This window comes from Scyliorhinus canicula, chromosome 3 (assembly GCF_902713615.1).
Source record: "Scyliorhinus canicula chromosome 3, sScyCan1.1, whole genome shotgun sequence".
NCBI lineage: Eukaryota > Metazoa > Chordata > Chondrichthyes > Carcharhiniformes > Scyliorhinidae > Scyliorhinus > Scyliorhinus canicula.
Genome location: NC_052148.1, coordinates 220,830,040 through 220,853,730, shown reverse-complemented (window position 1 = coordinate 220,853,730; position 23,691 = coordinate 220,830,040). Strand labels below are relative to the sequence as shown.

Below are 23,691 nucleotides of genomic sequence, written 5' to 3'. Positions count from 1 at the left end.
GCACGACAAAGCTTTCATCTAAAACTGGATTATTCTGATGCACAACATTCAACTAATTGGATTCAATCTGTTCTTTGATTGCAATCTCTATAAAACAAAAAGGTGGATTAACTTTATCTAAGATTAATTCTCACTGTGAAGCATCACACAAATATAACCTTCAGAAAAAAGTTAGGAGACATTTTCGGCAGCATCTTACCAGCTGCACAGAGGCAGGGTTGGAGGGTGATATTTGCAGAGTAGCGTATCGGATCAGCTACCTATCAGCGTAACTGCCTTTCAGTGATCTTACTGGAGAAGTGTGAGCAAGGGAAGCGGCTCATCCACTTTTAGCTGCAGAGATAGTGAATGTGCTAGCTTTCCACAATCCTTTAGATTCAGGAGTGGTCCCACTAGATTGGAAGTTAGCAAATGTTACACTGCATTTCAAGAAAAGAGGGAGAGAAAAAACAGTGAACTACAGGCCAGTTAGCCGAACATCAATTGTTAGTAAAATGCTGGAATCTAATATTAAGAAAGTTTGTTGGTGATGCTAAGCTAGATAGGAAGGTAAGTTGTGGGAGGACACAGAGAGGTTAAATGGGTGGACAACAAGATGGCAACAAGATTATATCTTTAGACTAACAGTACAAAATAAATAGAATTGCAGAAGCACATGAGTTTAATGCAAGTTTAACATAGGTTTATTGAACAGGACTTCACTGTACAAGATTTGGCAATAGACTCCCCAAAAGCCCGTGAAGTAGCCAATGATGTCATGTAAGTCACGTGACTTGGTTCTTAAAGAGACATTGCACAAAACTACAATAACGCATATATATATATATATATATATATATAACAGAGTACATTATAGATAAATATAAAATTATTTACCTTGGTCATAAGAATAAAAAATGTGGAATATTTTTTAAAAGGTGAGAAACTTGTACGTGGAGATGTTCAAAGAGACTTGGGTGTGCTTGTGTAAGGAACATAGAAGTCAGCATGCAGGTGCAGAAAGCAATTTGGAAGGCAAATTGCATGTTAGTCTTTATTGCAAAGGGAATGAAGTACAACAATAAAGAAGTCTAGCTACAGTTGTACAGAGTTTTGTAGAGACCACACCTGGAGTACTGTGCAATTCTGGTCTCAACGTTTAAGAATATACTTGCTTTGGAAGCGATGCAGCAAATGTTCACTAAATTAATCCCTGGGAAGAGAGGGTTGTCCTATGATGAGAGATTTAGCAAATTGGGCTTATATGCAAGACACTTCATAGGAAAATGCATAATATTGTTGACTGACCTGTGATTTCTTCTGTGGGAATTCCAGTGGCAAAACAGGAAATCAAGCCTTCTGGGACATTAGAATTGAAATACCTGTCTGGATTTTTCAAATCCTTCAGGGGATGTTTACAGTTTGGAAATTGTCAGAGATAATTCGGAAACTGTTTAAGTATTTGCTAAAATAATCTTTAATTAAAGTTAAATGTATATTGTTACCTTCCAAAATATGCAAAATATACTTCACTGTCCCCGTACATATGGTGCTAATGTGAATTAAAAACGTTTTACGCACATGTCAATTTGCTGATACTTGTCTAGTCAGCTCTGTCATTTCATCTATTTTGTAGTTCCCTTCACCAGAATGGGATACGGTGACTCCAGAAGCTAAGGACCTTATCAATAAAATGTTAACAATAAACCCTGCCAAACGGATCACAGCCTCAGAAGCCCTGAAGCATCCATGGATTTGTGTAAGTTGTTTCCCTGTTTGCATCAATATTATTCAACCTATTATGCTGTGCCAGTTTATAAGCAGTGGTTTATTACTGATGGTTCATACTTATTGAATGTAGGGCTCTGGGATTACTATTTGGAATTAAAAATTTAAAAAATGTTTTTGGGGTTATCAGTTTTTAAAATGTCTATCCCTGATAAATAATGTCAAAAGTCCTTACCTTTGTGTAGTCTTCTATGTCGTCCCCCGAATTCCCGAAGCACTTTAAAGGCAATAAATTACTTTTGAAGTGTAGCCACTGTTGTAAATTAAAGAAATGTAGCTGTCAATATGCAGACAGAAAGGTAGCTGTCAATACGCAGACAGAAAGGTATCAGTAGTAGCAATGGGATGGCTGGCCTGCTCATTGTTTTCTCTTGAGTTGCTTAAGGGATACATGTTGACCAAGACGTTGAGTGAATTCATTTGTTGTCAAGCAGTGCTATGTAGTATTTTGTATCCACATGAAGGGCAGACACCACTTCAGTTTAATGTCTGCAATGTTCTCTCAGTATGTCAGTGAAGTTTCAACCGAGATGACGTATTGAAGATTTGGAGGGGAGTGAAAGAATGTATTGCAATGAACATATACTTTATGCGAAGAATGGTTGGTGATCAGGTAGCCTAAATGTACTTCTGAGTTTGGGGTTTCTGTGCATGACCCACTTTTTTTAAATTTTGGAGCAGAGGACCAAATTCACCGAACGCGACCTTTGAATGGACCACATGTAACTAAAATTCAAACCCTTGTACATAAAATTCAATCCCTTCATGTGTCAAATCCCACGTCTCCCAGGCTAAAGATCCAAGTACTTTGTGCTAAAAGTTAATATGCCCCTGCTAATGTTCAAAACCCTCTTGGGGAAAAAAAAAGGAACCCAGGTTCAGTAAAGAACCCCTGCCCCCAAAAACTCTGGTTACTTATATTTTTGCTGGGCAAAATTCTCTGTTTGGGAGACTGTGGGCGGGATTCTCCGAAATGGAGGCAGAGTGTCCGCGCCGTAATGAACAACGGCGCGAAACGGGCGCGGGCACTACCGATTCTGGCCGCTGGTGCGGTACATGCTGCTCTAGCCTCCCTGGTGCCAACTGGACACCGCACCAACCCGCGCATGCGCGGTGGAATTCCTCAACACGCCGGCCCTGACACAACATGGCATGGGGATTCAGGGGCCGGTCGTGTAACAAAATAGGGCCGGGGCTGGAGAGGCTGGCCCGCTGATCGCGGGGCCCCAATCGCGGGCCAGATCCCATCGGAGCCTCCCCCCCCCCCAAATCGCGGGCCAGACCCCATCGGAGGCCCGCCCCCCCCCCCCCACCCCCCCCAACAGGCCGACCCCCGATCCTGTGCGCAGAGTTCCCACCGGCTGCGAGCAGGTGTGGACGGCGGTGGTGGGACTCTGCCATTTCAGCGCGGCCGCTCAGCCCATCAAGGCCAGAGAATCAGCGGCCCAGCTGCATGCAACGGCCCATGACCGGCGCCGCGCCAAATGCGTTGCACCGATTCTCCGCTCCTCGGAGAATCGCGTCGTGGCGCAATTGCGCCGATTCTCCGACATGGCGCGGGGCTTGGAGAATACCTCCCAGGGAGAATGTGCAAACTCCACAAAGACGGTGACCAGGGGCCAGATTCAAGCCATGGTCTTTGGTGCCGTGAGGCAACAGTGCTAGCCACTGCATCACTGTGCTGCCCCGAGGCCACCTGAATAAGAAGTCTCCCGTAGACCTCTAAATAAGGAGACTCCTTAAATAAAGAGACCCCACACAGACCCCCTAAGTAAAGAGACTCTCCTCAATAAGGAGACAACCCCCCCAAACCCCCTAAATAAAGAGACCCCCTAAAGACTCCTTAAATAAGGAGATACCCACCAATGACGCCCTAAATAAAGTGACTCCTAATTCAAAGACCCCCCCCCCACATAAGAGTCCCCTGTCAGGAAGCTCCCCAGAAAAGATACTCCTGTCAGGAAGCATCCACCCACACACAAGCTGTCAGCTTTACCATAGAATCCCTACATTGCGGAAGGAGGCCATTCAGTCCATCGAGTCTGCACTGACCCTCTGAAAGAGCACCGAACCTGGGCCCATTCCCCACCCTATCCCTGTAACCCCATCTAACCTTCTCACCTTTGGACACTAAGGGGAAATTTAGCATGGCTAATTCACCTAAGCTGCACATCTTTGGGCTCTGGGAGGAAACCGAAGCTCCTGGAGGAAACCCATGCAGTTATGGGGAGAAAGTGCAAAATCCACACACAGTCACCCAAGGCCAGAATTGAACCGGGGTCCCTGGTGTTGTGAGGCAGCAGTGCTAATTAACTGTGCCACCGTGCTGCCCCGTTTGCTCCATTCTTCTTCCTTCATGGCTGAGTAACTCTAAAGGGCTCTAACCGTGATATTTATCAACATCAATCTTTGATTGACAGGTCCCGGCCCACTTTAAACATAATTAACTGCTTTCCAATCACCTCCCTTCACGCTTGAGTGATTTTGAAGTGGTCAGCTGGAAATTGACAGTACTTAATTCTCCTGCTGGTGCACGGGCACAAACCTCTATCCCGACGCCAATGGGGGACTGGAGCGTGGGTGCAGGTCCCATTTTCTCCCAAACGCTGGATTCAACGCCTCACCAGGAACTCCGCTACTGGTGGTGGCGCGAGGCGGAGAATTGCGCCCTCTATTTCTGATCTGGTCTTCACTCCAAACCTTCTGGGTTTGAAAAGTGCTTCCTGTCTATGCAAAAATGCTATTCATTCATTGGTCTGAACGCAGGAACCTGGAAGCAACTTTTCTAATCCTGAAGTTTCAAACACTCAGAATGCAAACAAGAGTTAAAATCATGGGTCAGATTGAACGAGTTCACAGGCTGGATTTTACCCCCCAGTAGCTTTTTGAACACCCTAGGGTGGGGTTTTCCTCCCTGGCCACAGTGTGTTCTGCAGTGGTGGAGGGCGGCTCACCAGGATCTTCTGGTCATACCGTTGTCAACTGTTTCCTGTTGTGCGTCATCGGCAGGACCAGAAAATCTCACCAGTATGTATGGTCAGAAAATCCTGCCACTAATCACCTATTACTCTGTATATATCTCCAATAATTTTTTTTATTTGCTCTTCCAACCTGTGCATTTGAAAGATGACTACATGCATCTGCTCAAGGGAGGGTTGCAAGACTGAGGCTTGAGCATTGGTGTTGGGAATGAAAAATTAATTTACAGGGATATTGTTTTCAGAAAATACAAGGTGTTAAATGCTTTAAATGATAAAATATTTAACTCCAGCCAAGTTGTGGAAATAGACATTTAATTTAGCATGGCCGATCCACCTAAGCTGTACATCTTTGGACTGTGGGAGGAAACCGAAGCACCTGGAGGAAACCCACTTTGACATTGTGACAGTTCAGTTTTTTCTTCAGTGGATTTCCCTGGACATTTGGTAGAGTGCTCTGGATTTGCTAGATGCCTAAGAATATGTAGAACTCCTGTTTATATTGCCAAGTACCTGAAGAGGCATGATTGTACATAAATTGGCTTTTTTTGAATAAGCATATAAAATGTTACTATCGTGCAACACAGAAGCACATGTACAAAACGTAATGCTTATCTTGCATTTTTTTTTTTGCAGCAACGGTCGACTGTTGCTTCTTGCATGCATAGGCAGGAGACTGTGGAATGCCTGAAGAAATTCAACGCCAGAAGAAAGCTGAAGGTCAGACATCATTCCACTCTTCCCTTGGCCTGAAGATATAATCTTCATTCTAATTTTGGTTTTCATATGAAATTTATTATTTTATACACAGAGCTCAAACCGTAAAATATTGTTGCGAGTGTAATGATATGTATATAGGTACGCCAGTGAAGGGTTAATTATTACATCCCAGTGTAATTCAAACACTAGAGGGCCCCATCAATTCCCAGTATAAATATCAGACCTCGGGAATGCTGGGTGGTTAGCAAAGAGGAAGTATTGATCACAACTCGAGGAGTAGTTTAGATTAGAGAGAAAGTTAACATGAGTTCATCATTAGTTAATACTAGATTATAGATTACTGCTATACAGAGTCGACCTTACTTTATTAGTAGTTAGAGCTCAGTAGTGTGTGCAAACTTTATTTAATTAATCGTTATTCAATAAATTAGTTTTGCTTCAATCTAAAGATTGGTGGCTTCTTTATCATCAACTCATCAGACCATTGTGGATCACAAGGCAAAAAATAACGACAAAGTGTAATATAACCGAGAGTATCTTGTGACATCAAGGCTTGTGGGAGTGGGGTGGTGTTGGGTAGCAGAGCGTGATAGAAAGAAGCATTCGTTTACTGGTGGGTGCATACGTTGTAGCAGAATAAGGCGTTCCATAAGGATGCATCATGTACCTACCTGCAACTTAAAACCTACCGTTAACTTCTGAAATTTACAGTTCTTCATATGTAGCACAAAGTTCCGATTTCACAATCAGGTCTGATACTTTTGCTGCTAGGCGAGCACAAAAGATGTTTATACCTAGCCAGAGATGCCTAAACACTGCTGCTTATTACTTTAAATGGAGAGCTAAAGCTGGTGAGAAGGTGGATTACAGTTCCATGAAAAAGAGTGGTTTCAGTCACACAAGTTTAATCATTCTGTATTTTTCTTTACCATGCATATTTAAACATTACAGGCATTAAATTGACTAATCGCACACAAATGAGATTAACTGTTGTGTGGGCATGTTTAAGGGGAGTGCATCGCCTTTGCAGATTGTGAGTAATACTGATAGACACTGACACTGTTGCAGGCAGCATTTTAAATTCATTGTGCCTGCTGTTTTCAATGACTGCTCCGTGCTGCCAATGCTACCTGTGCCATTCACTGACTGCATGCACCAGCGGGTGGCCTGGCATTATGAGTGGCTCCGGCCTGCCACTCTTTAAGGGGAGGTATACAGTGGCTGCAAGAAGTGGTTCGAGTCTTTTTTAAAAGTTGAGGGGGCTCAGTGATACCTTGAGACCGGCAGCGCATGCGAGAGAACAAGCAAAAACGTTTCAGATAATGCACCAGATATCTTGTTTCAAGATGTGGAAAGAGGAAAAACCATCCTGCTTCCATAATGGCAGATATCTGTTCAGAAAGCAGAACGAAAAAGAAACCGTGAAGGTCAATGTCAGGAGTATTGCACCAAGAACAATGATCCCGTGCCATGAGAAGTTTAATGATTTGATATGAGTTGTCAAGGTGAGTAGGTTCAGCTTCAAATGCCAGATACACCAGCTGTACCACAAGCGCTGTCCACTGCTGTATTCACTACACCCTATCACCCAATCAATAACAATCTTAATCAGGCCGCAACTCTTCAATTCATATGATTTACCTCATACTTACTTAGCAGTTTTGCAAGCTTTATACTCACAATGGTACACAATGTGGCAGCTATTCAACCATTGCAGCCATCTCATCCACTTCTACCTCTCTTGAGGAGAAGGTAGTACATAACAGAACGCAGCAGAAAAGAATTGGAGGAGGATAAGCACACTTGAAATTTTTAACCCCCAGAGAAGAGTCAATGCCTGTCAACATGAGAGTATCTACATACCTAATCTTCCTTCTCATCCCATTTCTCCTTCATCTTCTGAATCTCAAGTTTCAGATATTCTAAGCACGCACTTCATACTTTCTCCTCTTCCTTCACTACAACCCAATCTTTGTCTTTTTCAGATGCCCGTGAGTCAGAATATCCCCAGTCAGAGAACGCAGTATTAAAATCAGTCAGCAGTTCAGAGACTGATGCTGCATGTATGTTAAAGACAAGGATAGAGGAGGGATCTTAAAATAGTGCAAATTTGGATACAAGTGAATGGGTGACAGGGGCCAACTAACCAGAAGGCAAAGTTACCTGTTAGCTCTGCTGCAGAGGAGTCAGGTGAGGACTTCAGTGGGCCAAGCTTTAGAAGAAAACTGATGGTTGTGCATACCCAAATGTTTGGTGTACTGGACAATCTGCTGTTAAAGCCTACATTAAATATTTATTGAGCATGAAACAGCCTGACACCAGCTTGGCACAGGATTATGTGCAGAGTTTGAAGCCCATCCTTTCCTCATGCAACAGATGGTCACTTCCATTAGCATATCCATGGAACAGACCATGTTGCAGCACCTTTTGATCCAATGTCAAAGGTGCATTGCAGTATGAGAAGGAACATGGAAGTGGTATGAGATGGTGCAACGGTAAATAGATACCATTCTCTGTAGCCATGACAAGGAGTTCCAAAGGATTCTGTTACCTGCCCAGTACTAGGGTTAAAGATACCTCATTATGGCTGGAGAAGAAATTGGAGTGGGAAGGATCCAGTTGTCATGGTCTACGTAGAAAACAATCATAGAATCCCTATAGTGCAGAAGGAGGCCATTCGGTCCACCAAGTCTGCACCAACCCTCTGACAGAGGATCCTATCTAGGCCCATTCTCCCGCCCTATCCCTGAATTGCTGAATTTCTTCATCAATACAGCAATTTTCTGGCAGCCTAATATCGCTTTAAGTTACCACTGGCATGGTGCCACCTCCCATGACAAGAACAACACTGTGGGTGTACTTATTGATTAATAAGAGGATCAGGGGTTATGGGGAGAAGTAGGAGAATGGGGTTGAGAAACATATCAACCATGATTGAATGATGGACCCGACTCAATGGGCTGAGTGGCCTAATTCTGCTCCTATGTCTTATGGTCTTACACCACATGGACTATAGGCAGCTCATGATCGACTTCTCAAGGCAACTAGGGGTAGACAAATGCTGGCCTTGCCAGCGGCACTCACATCCTATGAACGAATTAAGAAAAACAGTTCACCTTCCCATGAGATCTCTTCCATTTGTCTGATAGTGCATGTATTGTTTCAAGCTGGAGGTAGTTGTCAGGCTCTTGTGAACATGGTGCACTGATTCCTTTGCATGAAGATTGAATAATGTTGAGGAAATCTCACAGTTGAATGTCTGCCAAGCAGCATGGGAGAATTATGGTGAGAGATGTGAGGGTAACAGTCTGTTAAAGTAAATAAAAGGGTTTTAAGTTTATGCATGTAAGCAATTGTTGTTCAGATCAGAGAGCTAGGTAACCATGGCATAAAATTCCCTGTTACAGACCCTCTTAAAAAAACTGTGAAAGTTAACTGTGCAAGTGTTGTTTTTAAATGGCACCAAAACTGGGCAAGCAAGAAAAGAAGCAGTGTTGTGGTGCTGTCTTAGCTACACTGGTATGCTGATTGAATGTCTTACAGCACTGATCCACAATCTTGTAACTGAATATTGACATTCACTGTTAGTGCCATCTTTCTTCTGACATTTCTGCCAAGGCTGTCCAGAAGTTCGTGTCTCCTTGTGTCAAATTCCTTGGAGGATTTGCAGGCCTGATTTTCAAAAATTATATCATCGTCATCTGTACCAATGGGCCACACCATGCTTCTTTGTTAGGCTGTGCATATCCATTGCTCTCATGCTTGACATTCCAGAAAAGTATCAGAAAAATATTAGACATGCTGGTTAGCTGCGAAGCATTTAGGTGTGCCAAGCACCGCTCTTTCCTTTCTGATTATCCTCCACCGTGCTGTTCAATTGTGCAGACTAAACTATCTCATTAAAGACTGCAATCTAATTTCTATCCTCTTTAGCAGATTGTACCTGCCAAACACAGGTTTTACACTAATCTCTGAATGAGTAAGATGAGACTTTTGTGTAAATACATCTTCTGATCACCAGCATGCACAAATCTATTTCCATTGGTATAAAGTTGCCAAAATATAAGTTCAGCAAAGGGTATTGTTGCATGTTACTACAGAAAAATCACAATGAGTAAAATCTCAGGAGAACCGCCTCCAAATTTGTGTTTAGTGGAGCGGTAATAACTGAGGAGGCCCCATTCTCTCATAATATGTTTCTATGTAACCTGATATGCCTACAGATGTGATCCATGCCAACAAAAACAATTCAAATGCCAAATGAAAATGCAGTAAATGTATGTCTTAGTTCAATTTGTTCACACCTTACAATACCTGACCTTGCAATGAAAGAGGTTGATAGTTAGCTGTGGAAAAACTCGTAATCTTTTTCTGTTTAATGTGCTGTATTCAGATGTGTGCAATACAGTCTGCCTTGTCTTCAATGCAGTCAAATATGTTGTCGGTATTTTCATGCTGCAGTGCGAAATCCTGGAGCATCTCTGCAGCCTTTGCAGCACTGGCTAGGGTAACAGGCAGGCGGACAATCATCAGACTCGGAGACATCCAACTCCTCAGGCTTTGCAGTTGAGGAGCGTATTGCATGTAAGATCTGTCAGTTCTGTTGTGCATTGTCAACCACCGCATAAGCTTCATGGTTGTCTGAGCTGGAATTTCCATGTTGGCCCCCGTGGCTGAACAAGAAAAGGTGTCTTTTGATTGGGTTGACCCTGATCCTCCTTCTCGTCTTCTACAGTCGTAACTTGTTTGAACCCTGCATGGTGGAAGCAGTTGTCAATTGTGGCTTCCGTTACCAACTTGTAATGTTGGATTATACTCTTGCGTCTGATTGATGGCCTTGATAACCTGAGAGATCAGCTGCCGCCGGTAGTGGGTTTTCAGGCCCCTAATCACCTTGTGATGCATTGGCTGCAGCTTGCCAACGGTGTTGGGAGGCAAGAACATCAGCTTGACGTTCTTCAAGTCAGTGATGTTGGAGTGTACAGAGTAATTGTCTGTAATGATGGCAATCTTCCTTTTCTTTCATTGATACGTTTTGTCCACTTCCTTGATCCTCACCTCAAAAATGCAAAAGGTCATCCAGGCGGTTTTGTTAGCCCCGTATTGCGTGGATGACGAGTTGACATTGCTTCGTGAGACTTTCCTATCACAAGAAGCGGCAGTTTTTCAGTTCTATTGATGCTGGCGCAGACCGCAGTAGTGAGACGGGTCTTGCTCTTTCCACCATTTCTCGTTTCACCGTTAATCAATAAATGGTCTCGCAAAAAATGCTCCTGGTGCACTCTCATTCAAGACGTGGTTGAGACCATTTTGAAGCCAATCATCTATCATTGCTACCGTAACCACTGCACCCTCACCACCTATCACTCGGAAGACGATGCTGTGCCTTGTCCTGAATCAGTCCAGCTATCTGTCACTGCAGGTGAGTTGGTGGCACAGCTTCTTTTTTTTGCCAGGGTGACTCCCCTTTCCAGTAGGATTGGATCAGAACTGAGATTATTCTCAGCTTGGGCTGCCATGAACCAGATTAGCAGAGCTTCAACACCGATATAGGCAGCTCTTCTCATCCTCTTCTTGCTGGAGAGTATGCCTGTTTATCGAACTGTTCCAAAATGTTCACCTTTTGCTTTATAATTGAGGATAAACCTGATTGCAGAATCTTCCACTCCTCTGCAGTGTCCGTTTTCCATTTCACGCCAGTTTCCCAATTGGTGTACCAACGTCCCCTTCCTTCTGATTAACGATACTTTTACATTTCTCAGAGGTTCCGCCATAGTCGCAAGTTTGCATGTTCTTTGACAGGTAGATCTCAATGTCAAATGATGGTAGCTCAACAATTCGTGATTTTGTGCTCTTGTGTGATTTAACTCCTCTCTGATTGGTTGGCATGGTCACACGACATGTTTGGCTAATCCACTAATTCCAGTGTGGAATTTCAGTTTATCACAGGCATCGTTCTATGTGATTTGCTATTCTGCCACCAGAAATGGTTTAGACATAACTGGAATTTCATGTTATCTGAATTTGACTCATCAAGATTTTGCTGCAAAATTATTGCATGGTCAAAACTTTCACTGACATATGCACATACATGACATGAAATGGCTAAAATGTCAACTAGAGTTTTTAAACATCTGCCTGTAAGCAGTGTCCAAACATTAATGCATTGAGATGTTATTGTATTTGTACATAAGATCATCCTTGCCAGAAGTTGTTCCTCATTTTTGTTTTCTTTAACTTTTCTAGGGGGCTATTCTCACAACAATGCTGGCCACAAGAAACTTCTCGGGTATGTGTGAAAATGGTGCTGTTTGAGCATCCTTTCTCTATATATTAATGCACAGAAATCTTTAAAAATCCATCTTGGCATTTGAACAGCATTTGTGGTAGAATGGGACCAGCAATTTAGCTCCCTTCTCTCTCCACAGATGCTGTCAGACCTGCTGCGATTGTCCAGTATTTTCTGTTTTAATATGTGTTAGAATTATACATGATTGTTTGTTATGGTTATGTAATAACCTTTTGTGGCAATTGGTATAATTTTCAGGAGCACAAATATCAATGTCAATTTGATCAGTGTAGCAATAAGTAATTTGTAATGGTCAATGTGATGTGGAGAGCACATTGGCCCAGAATTTATGGTTATAATGAAGCTGAAACTATCGGCATATGCCATCATGACTGTGTGAAACTTGGTTTGTATTACACGAAGACAAACACATGTTCAGCTGCAGGCAGCCATTTTATTTACATCTCAGTGAATATCAAAATGCTCAGATTCTGTGACATACTACACTCCCTCCCACTTTCAAAAAGCTTATACAGGGTACATTAAATTGTAAAATGGTACATATACATAATTTCCCAGAATACAGTATGACCAGCAACATCAACAAAACCTGAAAATTTAACAGGTTTGGTTGCTTTTCTGTTTCAACTGTCATCCACAACCAAAACCTATTTAATGCGTACTTCTGGAATAATATAGATGCAAATTATTGTTTGACAAGAAACAATGAAACGGACAATTTATTTCTTCTTCCTTCCTACAAGGTTTCAATGAATTTATCTGGATTTGTTCTCTTTCTAGCTGGGTATCTGCTTCCATTTCCATTAGCTTGACTTGGCTCCAACATTTCTTTTTCTAAAATAAATTTAAAGTATTCAATTCTTTTTTTTCCAATTAAGGGACAATTTAGCATGGCCAATCCACCTACCTTACACATTTTTGTGTTGTGGGGGCGAGACCCACGCAGACACGGGGAGAATGTGCAAACTCCAAACGGACAGTAACATGGGGCCGGGATCGAACCCAGATCCTCAGTGCTGTAAGGCAGCAGTGCTAACCACTACGCCACAGTGTCGCCAAACTCCCAACATTTCTGACCGGATGTCTGACTTTGACTACCAACTCCACTTAATGGTTGGGACTGCAAAATTCATTTGACCTTGGCGGGAATAATTCCATTTGGGGACAAAGACCCGTGGCATGGGTAGGAACGTGGAATGTGTTCCCCTGCGGAGGCTGGCAGGAAAACATACCAAATCTCTGGTCCCCACCTCATTAATTATGTACCCGGGTGTTTTCCGCTGTATTCCATGAGGGTGGGGGGGGGGGGGGGGGGGGCAGGACAGATGGTGCATAGTCCACCATCCTATCCGGATGCCATATTGAAAAGCCATCCAACATCACTATTGAAAGAAGGCGAACCGCCTGAAAATGAAGATGGATTTGCAGGAACATTCTGAGGCTGGAAAATGGACGCTCCCCTCCCAGGACACCGAATTTAAAAGGTCCACTTGTAGATGCTCCCCCAACCCACTACTGTTCCAGGATGCAGGGTTGACGTCCGTCTCCATCCTGAACTCTAGAGGCAGCCCTAGGCATTGTTCAGGTGAGTCCTGACATGTGCATGCCATGTTGTCCAAATGTGTTTCACAGCAGTGTATTTTCCTGCTGACGCTGCAGAGAATCGGGCATGAGTGGTTGGCATTCATCTGCATCCAATTGGCAAGATGCAAATGAAGTTCATGCTGGTCTCCAGCAGGTTTCCCAATCCGTCATGCTGGACACAAGCAAAAGATCCTGCTGTAAATTCACACCAACGTAAAATTGATTTTGAGCCTCCTGCCAAATTCTTCCCCCCCCCCCGCCCTGCCTGTTATTGAATCCACAGTTCTGCCCCCTGTCTTACTTTGCTCTACCAGTGGATTCTGAAATACCAGCAAACTTTCAGTTTCTTTTCGGCTGTCACTTTCTTCCTAACTTTCAATTTGGGCCATCAGATTATTTGGACTATAGGAGGCTTCTCATGCTTCCCTCTTTCCTGTTTCAAGCAAATGACCTATATGGTGGAGTCTCTGGGTTTGATTTACCGTCTCGCCGGAATTAGGACAAGACGTGGTTGATATATCCCGTGAGAGGTCACTTCTGGGATTACAGATGGTCATTACGCCCCATGAGACCTTGCGAGACATTGCGATCTGTATCCCGCCCTTTGTGGGATCCAGACTTGCATAGTTAAGTAAGCTTAGCGAGACATACACCAGATCCAGCTGGTGCTCTAGAGTGCAGACTCGGTGGAGTATTCCCTGCTGAGACTCAAAAAAATAACAAACTGTGGGAACGACCCTACCAATCCCATCCAGAAACTGAATCTTTTTTTCGTTAGATTACACCCTCTTGACTAATCTTAACTGGAAATGTGAATGCACCAAGTTTCTTGCAACAACCTCAGTCACATATCTCCTTATCACCTTGGTGGTTTTTGGCCATGGCCTTCTAACCAGCATTAAATTCTTAAGTTTCATGCCTTATTTATCAGGACTCATCTCTTTCTTGTTCTCCTTTTTCACTTACTTTGCAATTGACATCAGGCTTAAGCAAAATAAATCTTGTTCTGAGTGTGTTTAAACGCTTACCTGTAAGGTGAACAACCTGTTTAAAAAGTGTGAGATTATTCTGCAAGAGTCTGAGTAAAAGTTTGTCTAAGTTTGTCACCTCACAGTTACATCTGTAGAGACTTCTTCACAATCTGTACACTTTGTAAAGCACCATTAAATGCTGAGTGATATGGTCATGATGTGGAGATGCCGCCGTTGGACCGGGGTGAGCACAGTAAGAAGTCTTACAACACCAGGTTAAAGTCCAACATGTTTGTTTCAAACACTAGCTTTCGGAGCACTGCTCCTTCCTCAGGTGGTAATATGTGTGATAGGTGATATGGTGATATTGGATACTGTTTGGCTCCATTCTTATTCAAATATCTCAAACTCCTCTGACGTGATCTATGGACCATTATCTTAACACCAACACCCATAAATTGCAAACCAGCTTCTTTAAACCTCAATAGTTTTGACACTTGTGGTATTGGGTAGAGACTCAATATTTCTCCTATTGCCATAGCTACTGACCAAAACAAAGTACCCTTTCCCTTCCATTTCAAATAAACAACCTATTCATTCCCACAGTTGTCTTGTATTTGACCATGTTCTTTCTCATCTCACCAGCTCTTTACTTACCACTTCTAACTGTGGATGAGGCACTAGCCTTCCAAAATGGGTGTACATTATCCTTTACTTTGACTTAGGTTTGGTAATGCCTAATTTTATCATTCGGTCCTTCTTGCCCAAAAACCACGTTGTGCTCTCTCAGTAGTATCTCAATGCCGGCTGTACTCTTACAGATCCCTACTATAAATTCCTCCCTATCAGCGAGACTTTGTTGCCTCCAAATCCAACCAATGGCAAACAATCTGTGACTTAGAAATTCCTTCTACTCCTCATTCAAGAAAACAGGCACTGCTGCAGCTCTATCAACAGTAAACTGAAGTTGCAAATCTCTCATTTTCACCTCCCCTGTGTGCACTTCACTCTTCTAACTCTCATCTTCCATATGCTGCTTTTCTTGCTCTCTCACTGACTGTGACTCGTGATTTTCCTCCTCGATAACATCTGCTTCAGTTTCCAGATGTATCAAATGTACATTTGAAGACTTCCGGATTCCTGAGCTAGCTTTCGTTCTACCCACCAATACCTCGACTGGTGCATGGTTGTGATCTGGAGTTTTATCACTGTTAGGATATACTAAGATACCAAGAGCAGTTTAAGAAAAAAATTTGAAACTTCCCCTTATTAGCTAAAAGGATGACATGTCAAACATGTGAATTAGGAGCAGTAAGTCATTCAATCTTTCAAAATTGCTCCGCCATTTGATAAAATCATGATCTGAGAGTGGCATCAGCTCCACTTTCCTTTTAACTCCCTTGTTAGTCTAGAATCTTATCTCACGCTGCCTTAAAAATATTCAATGATTCTGTCTTCATCTCTCTCTGGAGAAGAGAATTCCTTAGACTCACAATTCTGAGAGAGAAAGAATTCTCCTCATTAACTACATATTTTCCAGATTACATTTTAATTGATTTTCTTAGTTCTGCCTGTGTTTATATTCCTATTATTTTAACAAATGCTTGACTTGCCCCGGTTGAAATTTCCTAGTTGAAAGTTGAGAGAAATACTCAGTAGCCAATCACCTACCTCTTTCCCTGTGATGCCACAGCTCAGTCTTCGTTACTGAACACAGGTTCTCATTGGTTCCTGGTTGTAGACAGTGGCGTCATTAGTCTTGTTCCTTCCCAAAGCAAACTCTTGTTTTCTGCATCGCCGTTTGAAGACCTACAAGTCTTGCTCCTTCTGGAAGTGAAGTCATACGCTCTGCGTCACCTTTCAAAGCTCCGCTGGAGTCAGTCCTTTCAAAGAGTCTATGCTTTAAAAGAACTTTTACTTTATCAGTTGACTACAGAAAAATCACTGCTGATATTTACACTCAAAATATTTTACTTATATATAGCACTCCACACAAAGTTACAGTTCTTATAGCAAATAGTTGGACATCACCTCAAAAGCATCTGGACCCATCACTTTATCCTCATCTCCTACTTCATTCGCTTTCAGATAATTGTGTTACTTTTGTAATTACACCTCTTCATGAGGGCTGAATACTCTCATTGCCACCAAATATACCTTCAGTGTAATTTTTCAGTTACAAACCATGCTTGTAACTGAACACATTGTACTCTTGGAGCAATCTTTCAATCTTGGGACCTTGGCTACTCAGTCTACATGATAAATTCACTGATACTGGACGGCAAAATGACACTGGAGTGAAATTGGCAGAATAGGGGAAATTAATGCCACAGAGTCCACTAAGATTTTTTGGACCGCTCTCTTCGAGGCCAGTTGTGGGCCATCTCTTAAAACTCACTACAAAATCCAAGCCATTTTATCAGTTGCCATATTTTTCTCGGTTTCATTATTAAAATATGTTCATAGTTTTATCTGTATTTGTAGCAATATTACTTAGCAAAATTGGTGCATTTTGTACTTAACTTATCTAATGTTATTGAAGTCTCTTTTTTAATTCCGATTACTAAATGACTCATCAGGTTGTACAACTGTGAAGAAAAATAATAAAATGGACAATCGTACATTCTAACATTTGTGTGGGGGATGGTTAGAGTGATATCTTGGCTCATTGTCAGAGTCGAGTGGTACTCTGTAACAAAGACAGTGGGGCGGGATTCTCTCCTACCCGGCGGGGCGGGGGGTCTCGGCGGGACGGAGTGGCGTTAACCACTCAACGTCGGGCCACACCAAAGGTGCGGAATCCTCCGTACCTTCAGGGGCTAGACCCGCCTCGGAGGGGTTGGCGCCCCGCCGGCCAGTGGGAAAGGGGCTTGACGCCACGCCAACCAACGCCAAAGGGCTACTGCCAGCCGGCACAAGTGGGCGCATGCGTGGGAGCGCCAGCACGTGCTGGCATCATCCCCGCGCATGCGCAGAGGGATTCGCTTCCGCGGGTCAGGCCACCATGGGGGCACCTCTTGGGGCCAGATCCCCCTGCGACCCCCTAAGAACCCCGGAGCCCGCCCGCGCCGCCAGGTCCCAGCGGTAAGGGACCTACTCTAATTTAAGCTGGCGGGATCGGCAAAGAACAGGCGGGTCTTCGGCCCATTGCGGGCCGGAGAATTCGGTCAGCCCCGGGGCCCATTGAGTCACGCCAGACCCCGCCATTCTCCGAGGTGGGCGGCGAAACTCACGCCGGGCCGGATTTTGGGGGGCGGGAGAATTGGGAGGACGGCGGGGGCGGGATTCACGCCGACCGCCGGCGATTCTCCCACCCGGTGGGGGGATCGGAGAATCCCGCCCATTAGGTTTTGAGTTCATAGCAGAAAATAGGTAGAGCGTAGCATATTGCAGATGAACTAGATTGAAAGAGGAGAAATAGAGAAGGTGGTTAATGTGCAATGTTATGTGAGGAATGCACTGATGTAAAGTCAGCTGCAAATCAGAAATTTTTTTAAATGATACAGCTGTTTCAAAATGAGGAGCATGAATTCAACAAAAAATGTTGAAGTGCTGCAGTGCCCAGAGTAACCCCGCTATTCAACGGCCCTTTGCCATTTATTTTGGCCTCAAAGAGTCTCTCCCCATTGAGGCCACACTTAGACAGCTGTCCTGCACTGACAAGCTGAGCTTGCCAGACGGACCGGTTCCTTGCAGATCGGAATGCCATTTTGGAAGGCTACCCTGATCTCTAGATACCCCCCTCCCCCTTCATCACCCCAACCTTTGCTGGGGCCCTCGAACACCCTCACCCCAGTTCTTATGGGCAAGGCCCCCCTGGGCCTGACTCCCGGCACTGCCAACCTGGCATCCATGCACCTTGACGATGCCAGGCTGGCAGTGCCCAAGTGCTAGGGGGAGTACAAGGGTACCACCCTGCCCAGTTCCCGACAGCCTGGGGGCCTATAATTGCCTACGAGACGCTCCAAGATTCCATCACGCTTGGTTCATGTTTATATGAACCACTACTGGAAGGCACCCGGTTGAAACCTTACATGCAAGGGCGAAATTCGGATTGTGCCAGACCTTGTTAGTTGGGACACTGCCGCAAGGTTTTTCACTGGGCTAGAAGGCTTCTTTTGGCCGCTCCTGGATTTCAACCTGGAGGTTATTGAATCGTACCCAAGATCTTTGATGAATTGAACAAATCAGTTTTTAGTCAAAACAGGAGAACTTCAGATGACAAAAAGCAGCCACTGGCAGACTTATGGAACATGATTTAATCACCGCGTTGCACTCGGGTAAATAGGGGGAAAGGCAAAATCGAGATTCGTGCCTGGTGCAAAGCAGTTTGCATTTCACCTGGCCCCCCTACCCGATGGCGAATTCCGGATGATGCCCAATAATGGCAAGCATATCATTAACCCTAATTTGCATGCGTTTCAACCTCATTAGCGAGATGGAAGTCGAATGCAGCAGCCTCCTGGGAAATACCCGACTCGCCAGGGAACAAAATCCCGCGGGCGTCGTTTAGTTCACCTATTTAAAATAAATGAAGTTGGCACAATGACTGCTGAAGGGAAGTAAAGATGTGAGTAGCCATTTCCGTTTTCTGGCATGCAGCTCAAGGGCTCTGGAGCTGCTGCCCCAGTACTCGGGGGAGGGTGGTTGGCCTTAAATTAGACTTTTTGTTAGGAATAAAGGATGTAAGTGTTTTTCCTTGGCAATCTCACTTATTTACCTACTTTCTAGAATCACAATCCAAACTCTTTTGAAATGCATTTATGGTCCCTCAAACCCATTTATAATGGCCATTCCTCTGGTCATATACTTTAAATTATAGGTGTAATTTAAAAATAAGTTCTTGTTTCTCATTTTTAATGTCAATTTGAGTCTATAGATCTTTGACCCTTCAATACTGTGAGCAATTAGCCTCAATTAAACTTTTTTTTAAAAGCCTTCACTTGGTCAGCTTCAAATCTATCTTTCAAAGAAAATGGATTCAACTTCTGAGCAATTCTACTGAATAAAGTCCTGATATCCAGAATTGATATCATTGCTCACAATTTCTTTCACATCATTAGAGAGCCAGAACTAAAAAATTAAGACAATTAAGACAAAAAAGAAAGGAACCACACCAAAAGTATCAGTAGCTGTTTTGAGGTACAAACAGAAAATTGTGCCTGGTGCAGATAATGCTGTTGGCATGCAAATAGTATTGGATTTCTTTGTGAATGAGGTAAGCATAGGCCATATGGAATAATGAGGAAAAGATCACGTACTGTGACTGAATTGGGAGACTTTTGTGGAAGATGGGGTTAGATGTACTAAACGTGCCATTTTATTTGGAGGATTTGGAAGGAGAGGTATGGTAGTTGCTATAACAAATAGACTTAGTAAGATAGTATGTGCTGTTCTCGTGGGAAAGGTAAAGGCACAATCGAGATAAATTTAATTACACGCAAGATACAAAGGTTCCAGTGCTGTTAGGACTAAAATAATGGACAGAAAGTGTTGCACTTGGACAGCAGTGAGGAAAGCTCCACATTCTAGATGTGGTAATAGATAAATCTTCATAAGGTATTTTGAAATGAAATGAATGAATGAAAATTGCTTATTGTCACGAGTAGGCTTCAATGAAGTTACTGTGAAAAGCCCCTAGTCGCCACATTCCGGCGCCTGTCCGGGGAGGCTGGTACGGGAATCGAACCGCGCTGCTGGCCTGCTTGGTCTGCTTTAAAAAAGCCAGCGATTTAGCCGAGTGAGCTAAACCAGCCCCTGCATTTTGGATGCTGTTTCAGGATTCCACTTTTTCCTCAGCAGGTGGTAGAGATGGGTAGAATCATAGAAATGTTACGGTGCAGAAAGAGGCCATTTGACCCATTGTGCATGCGCCGGCCAAAAAAGGAACTGGCCGCTCATTTTAATTTCATTTTCCAGCACCTGGTCCATAGCCTTCACACCAGATCCACGGACCTTTTAAATGAGTTGAGCATTTTGGCCTCAACCATAAAATTAGGCAGTAAACTCCAGATGCCCACCACCTCTGGATGAAAAAGCTTTTCCTTATGTCCTCTCTAATCCTTCTGCCAATTATCTTAAATCTATGCCTCTTGGCATTTAACTCCTCTGCTTTGGGAAACAGGTTTCATTCATTTACAGGACGTGGGCATCGCTGGTTAGGCCAACATTTATTGCCCATTCCTCGTTGCCCCTCAGAAGGTGGTGATGAGTTGCCTTCTTGAACGGCTGCCGGGAATGTGGTGTTGGTCCACCCAAAGTGCTGTTAGGGAGTGAGTTTCAGGATTTTGACCCAGCGACAGTAAAGGAGCGGCGATATATTTCCAAGTCAGGGAGGTGTGTGACTTGGAAGGAAACCTCCAGGTGCTTGGGTTCCCAGGTATCTGCTGCTCTTGTCCTTCTATATGGTACTGGTTGTGGGTTTGGAAGGTGCTGCCCAAGGAACCTTAGTGAGTTCCTGCAGTGCATCTTGTAGATGGTACACACGCCTGTCACTGTTCTTTGGTGGTGGAGAGAGTGAATGTTTGGAAGGGGTAGAAATCAGGTGGTTGCTTTGTTCTGGATGGTGTCAAGCTTCTGGAGTGTTGTTGGAGCTGCACCCATCCAGGCAAGTGGAGAGTGTTCCATTACACTCCTGACTTGTGCCTTGTAGATGGTGGACAGGCTTGTGGGGGTCAGGAGGTGAGTTAGTCACCGTAGGAATCCTAGCCTTTGACTTGCTCTGGTAGCCACAGTATTAATATGGCTATTCAAGTTCAATTTCTGATCAATGGTAACCCCAAGTTGTTGATTGAGGGAGTAATGCCATTGAAAGTCAAGGAGCAATGGTTAGATCCTCTCTTGTAGGACAATGTCATTACCTGGAAGGAAGGTCATTGCAGAAGCAGCTGAAGATGTTTGGGCCTAGGACACTACGCTGAAGAACTCCTGCTGTGATATCTTGGAGCTGAGATGATTGACCTCCAACCACCATTACGTCTTCCTTTGTGCCTGGTATGACTCCAACCAGTAGAGAGTTTTCCCTCTAATTCCCATTGATTACAATTTTGTTAGGGTCCCTTGATGCCATATTCAATCAAATTCTGCCTTGATGTCAAAGGCAGTCACTCTCGCCTCACCTCTAGCATTCAGCTCTTTTGTCCATGTTTGAACCAAGGCTGTTATGAGGTCATGAATTCAGTGACCCTGGCGGAATCCAAACTGAGCGTCCTTGAACAGGTTATTGCTGAGTAAGTGATGCTTCATAGCACTGCTGATGACTCCTTCCATCACTTTGCTGATGATGGAGAATAAATTGATAGGGCAGTAATTGGCTGGGTTGGATTTGTCCTGTTTCTTGTGTACAAGACACACCTGGAAAATTTTCCACATTGCCGGGTAGATACCAGTGTGGTAGCTGTACTGGAACAGCTTGGCTAGGGGTGGGGCAAGTTCTGGAGCACAAGTCTTCAGTACTGTTGCCAGAATGTTGTCAGAGCCCTGAGCCTTTGCAGTATCCAGTGCCTTCAGCCATTTTTTGATACCAGATGGAGTGAATCGTATTGGCTGAAGACTGACATCTGTGATGATGGGAACCTCCGGAGGAGACCGAGTTGGATCATCCCCTCAACACTTCTGGCTGAAGATTGTTGCGAATGCCTCAGCCTTGTGTTTTGCAAAAATGTGCTGGGCTCCTCCATTAATGACGATGAGTATATTTGTGGAGCTTCCTCTTCCAATGAGTTGTTTAATTGTCTGCCTGGATGTGGCAAGACGGCCAAGCTTAGATTCAATGCATTCATTGTGGATTTGCTTAGCTCTGTCTATGGCTTGTTGCTTATGCTGTTTGGCACACCAGTAGTCCTGGGTTGTAGCTTCACCAGGTTGACACCTCATTTTTAGTTATGCCTGGAGTTGCTCCTGGCATGCCCTCCTGCACTCTTCATTAAACCAGGGTTGATCATCTGGCCATGTAGCAATGGGAGATATGCCGGGCCATGAGGTTGCAGATTGCCGTTGAGTACAATTCTGCTGTTGCTGATGGCCCACAGCGCCTCATGGATGCCCAGTCTTGAGTTGCTAGATCTGTTCGAAGTCTATCCCATTTAGCACCATGTTAGTGCCATACAACAGGATGGATGACATGCTCAATGTGAAGATGGGACTTTTTCTCCATGAGGACTGTGTGGTGGTCACTTCTACCGATACTGTCATGGACAGATGCATCTGCAACAGGCAGGTTGGTGAGGATGAGGTTAAGTATGTTTTTTCCCTCTTGTTGGTTCCCTGACCACTTGCTGTAGTCCCAATCTAGTAGTCCCAATCTAGCAGCTATGTCCTTTAGGACCTGACCAGCTCGGTCTGTGATGGTACTACCGAGTCACTCTTGATGATGGACATTGAAGTCCCCCAGCCAGAGTATATTCTGCACCCTAGCCATCCTCGATGCTTCCTCCAAGTGGTGTTCAATATGGAGGAGTACTGATTCATCAGCTAATGGTGGACGGTACTTGCCTGGAGGTTTACTTACCCATGTTTAACCTGAAGCCATGAGACTTCATGGGGTCTAGAGTCAATGTTGAGGACTCCCAGGACAACTCCCTCCTGACTGTATACCTCTGCTGGCTCTGCCTTGCCGGTGAGACGGCATACCCAGGAATGGTGATGGTGGTGTCTGGGACTTTGTCTGTAAGATATGATTCTGTGAGTATGGCTATAACAGGCTGTTGCTTGACTAGTGTGCGAGACTGCTCTTCCAACTTTGGGAGCAAGCCCTCAAATGTTAGAAAGGAGATATTTGTGGAGTTGTTGTCGTTTCCGGTGCCTGCATCAATGCTGGGTGCTCTGTCCGGTTTCGCCCCTTTTCCCTATTTTTGTAACGGTTGAGTACAACTGAGTGGCTTGCTGGCCATTTCAGAGGGAATTTAAGAATCAACCATGTTGCTGTCAGCCTGGAGTCACTTGTAGGCCAGACTAGGTAAGGATAGCAGATTTCCTTCCCTGAAGGACATTAGTGAACCAGGTGAGTTTTTACAACAATCGACAATGGTGTCTTGGTCCTCATTAGACTTTTAAGTTTATATTCCATCACCTGCCATGGTGGAATTCTAACCGTGTCCCAGATCATTACCCTGGGTCTCTGGATTATTAGTGCGGCGACAGTACCACTACACCACCACCTCCTCTGTCTAGGCCCACCATAATTTTGTACATCTCAATTCAGTCACCCGTTTGCCTCCTCAATTCTAAGGAAAAGAACTCTAGAATATCCAAACCCTCTCGTCATAACTGCAATTTTCAAGCCCTGACAACATTCTTGTAAATCTTCTTTGCATTCTCTGCAGAGCAATTATGTCCTTCCTGTAATGTGGTGATCCAGAAC

At 44.0% G+C, this 23,691-nt stretch overlaps 1 protein-coding gene across 38 annotated transcripts in view; it reads left to right on the top strand.

Moving 5' to 3' along the window:
• LOC119963306 (calcium/calmodulin-dependent protein kinase type II subunit delta) overlaps positions 1 to 23,691 on the top strand; it is a 425,111-nt gene that overhangs the window by 311,110 nt on the left and 90,310 nt on the right. For all 38 annotated transcript variants that reach the window (XM_038792233.1, XM_038792235.1, XM_038792231.1 and 35 more), the window contains exons 10-12: positions 1,616 to 1,738; positions 5,382 to 5,465; positions 11,712 to 11,754. In XM_038792233.1, coding sequence (XP_038648161.1) covers positions 1,616 to 1,738; positions 5,382 to 5,465; positions 11,712 to 11,754 — 250 coding nt within the window. The remainder of the gene's footprint in view (positions 1 to 1,615; positions 1,739 to 5,381; positions 5,466 to 11,711; positions 11,755 to 23,691) is intronic.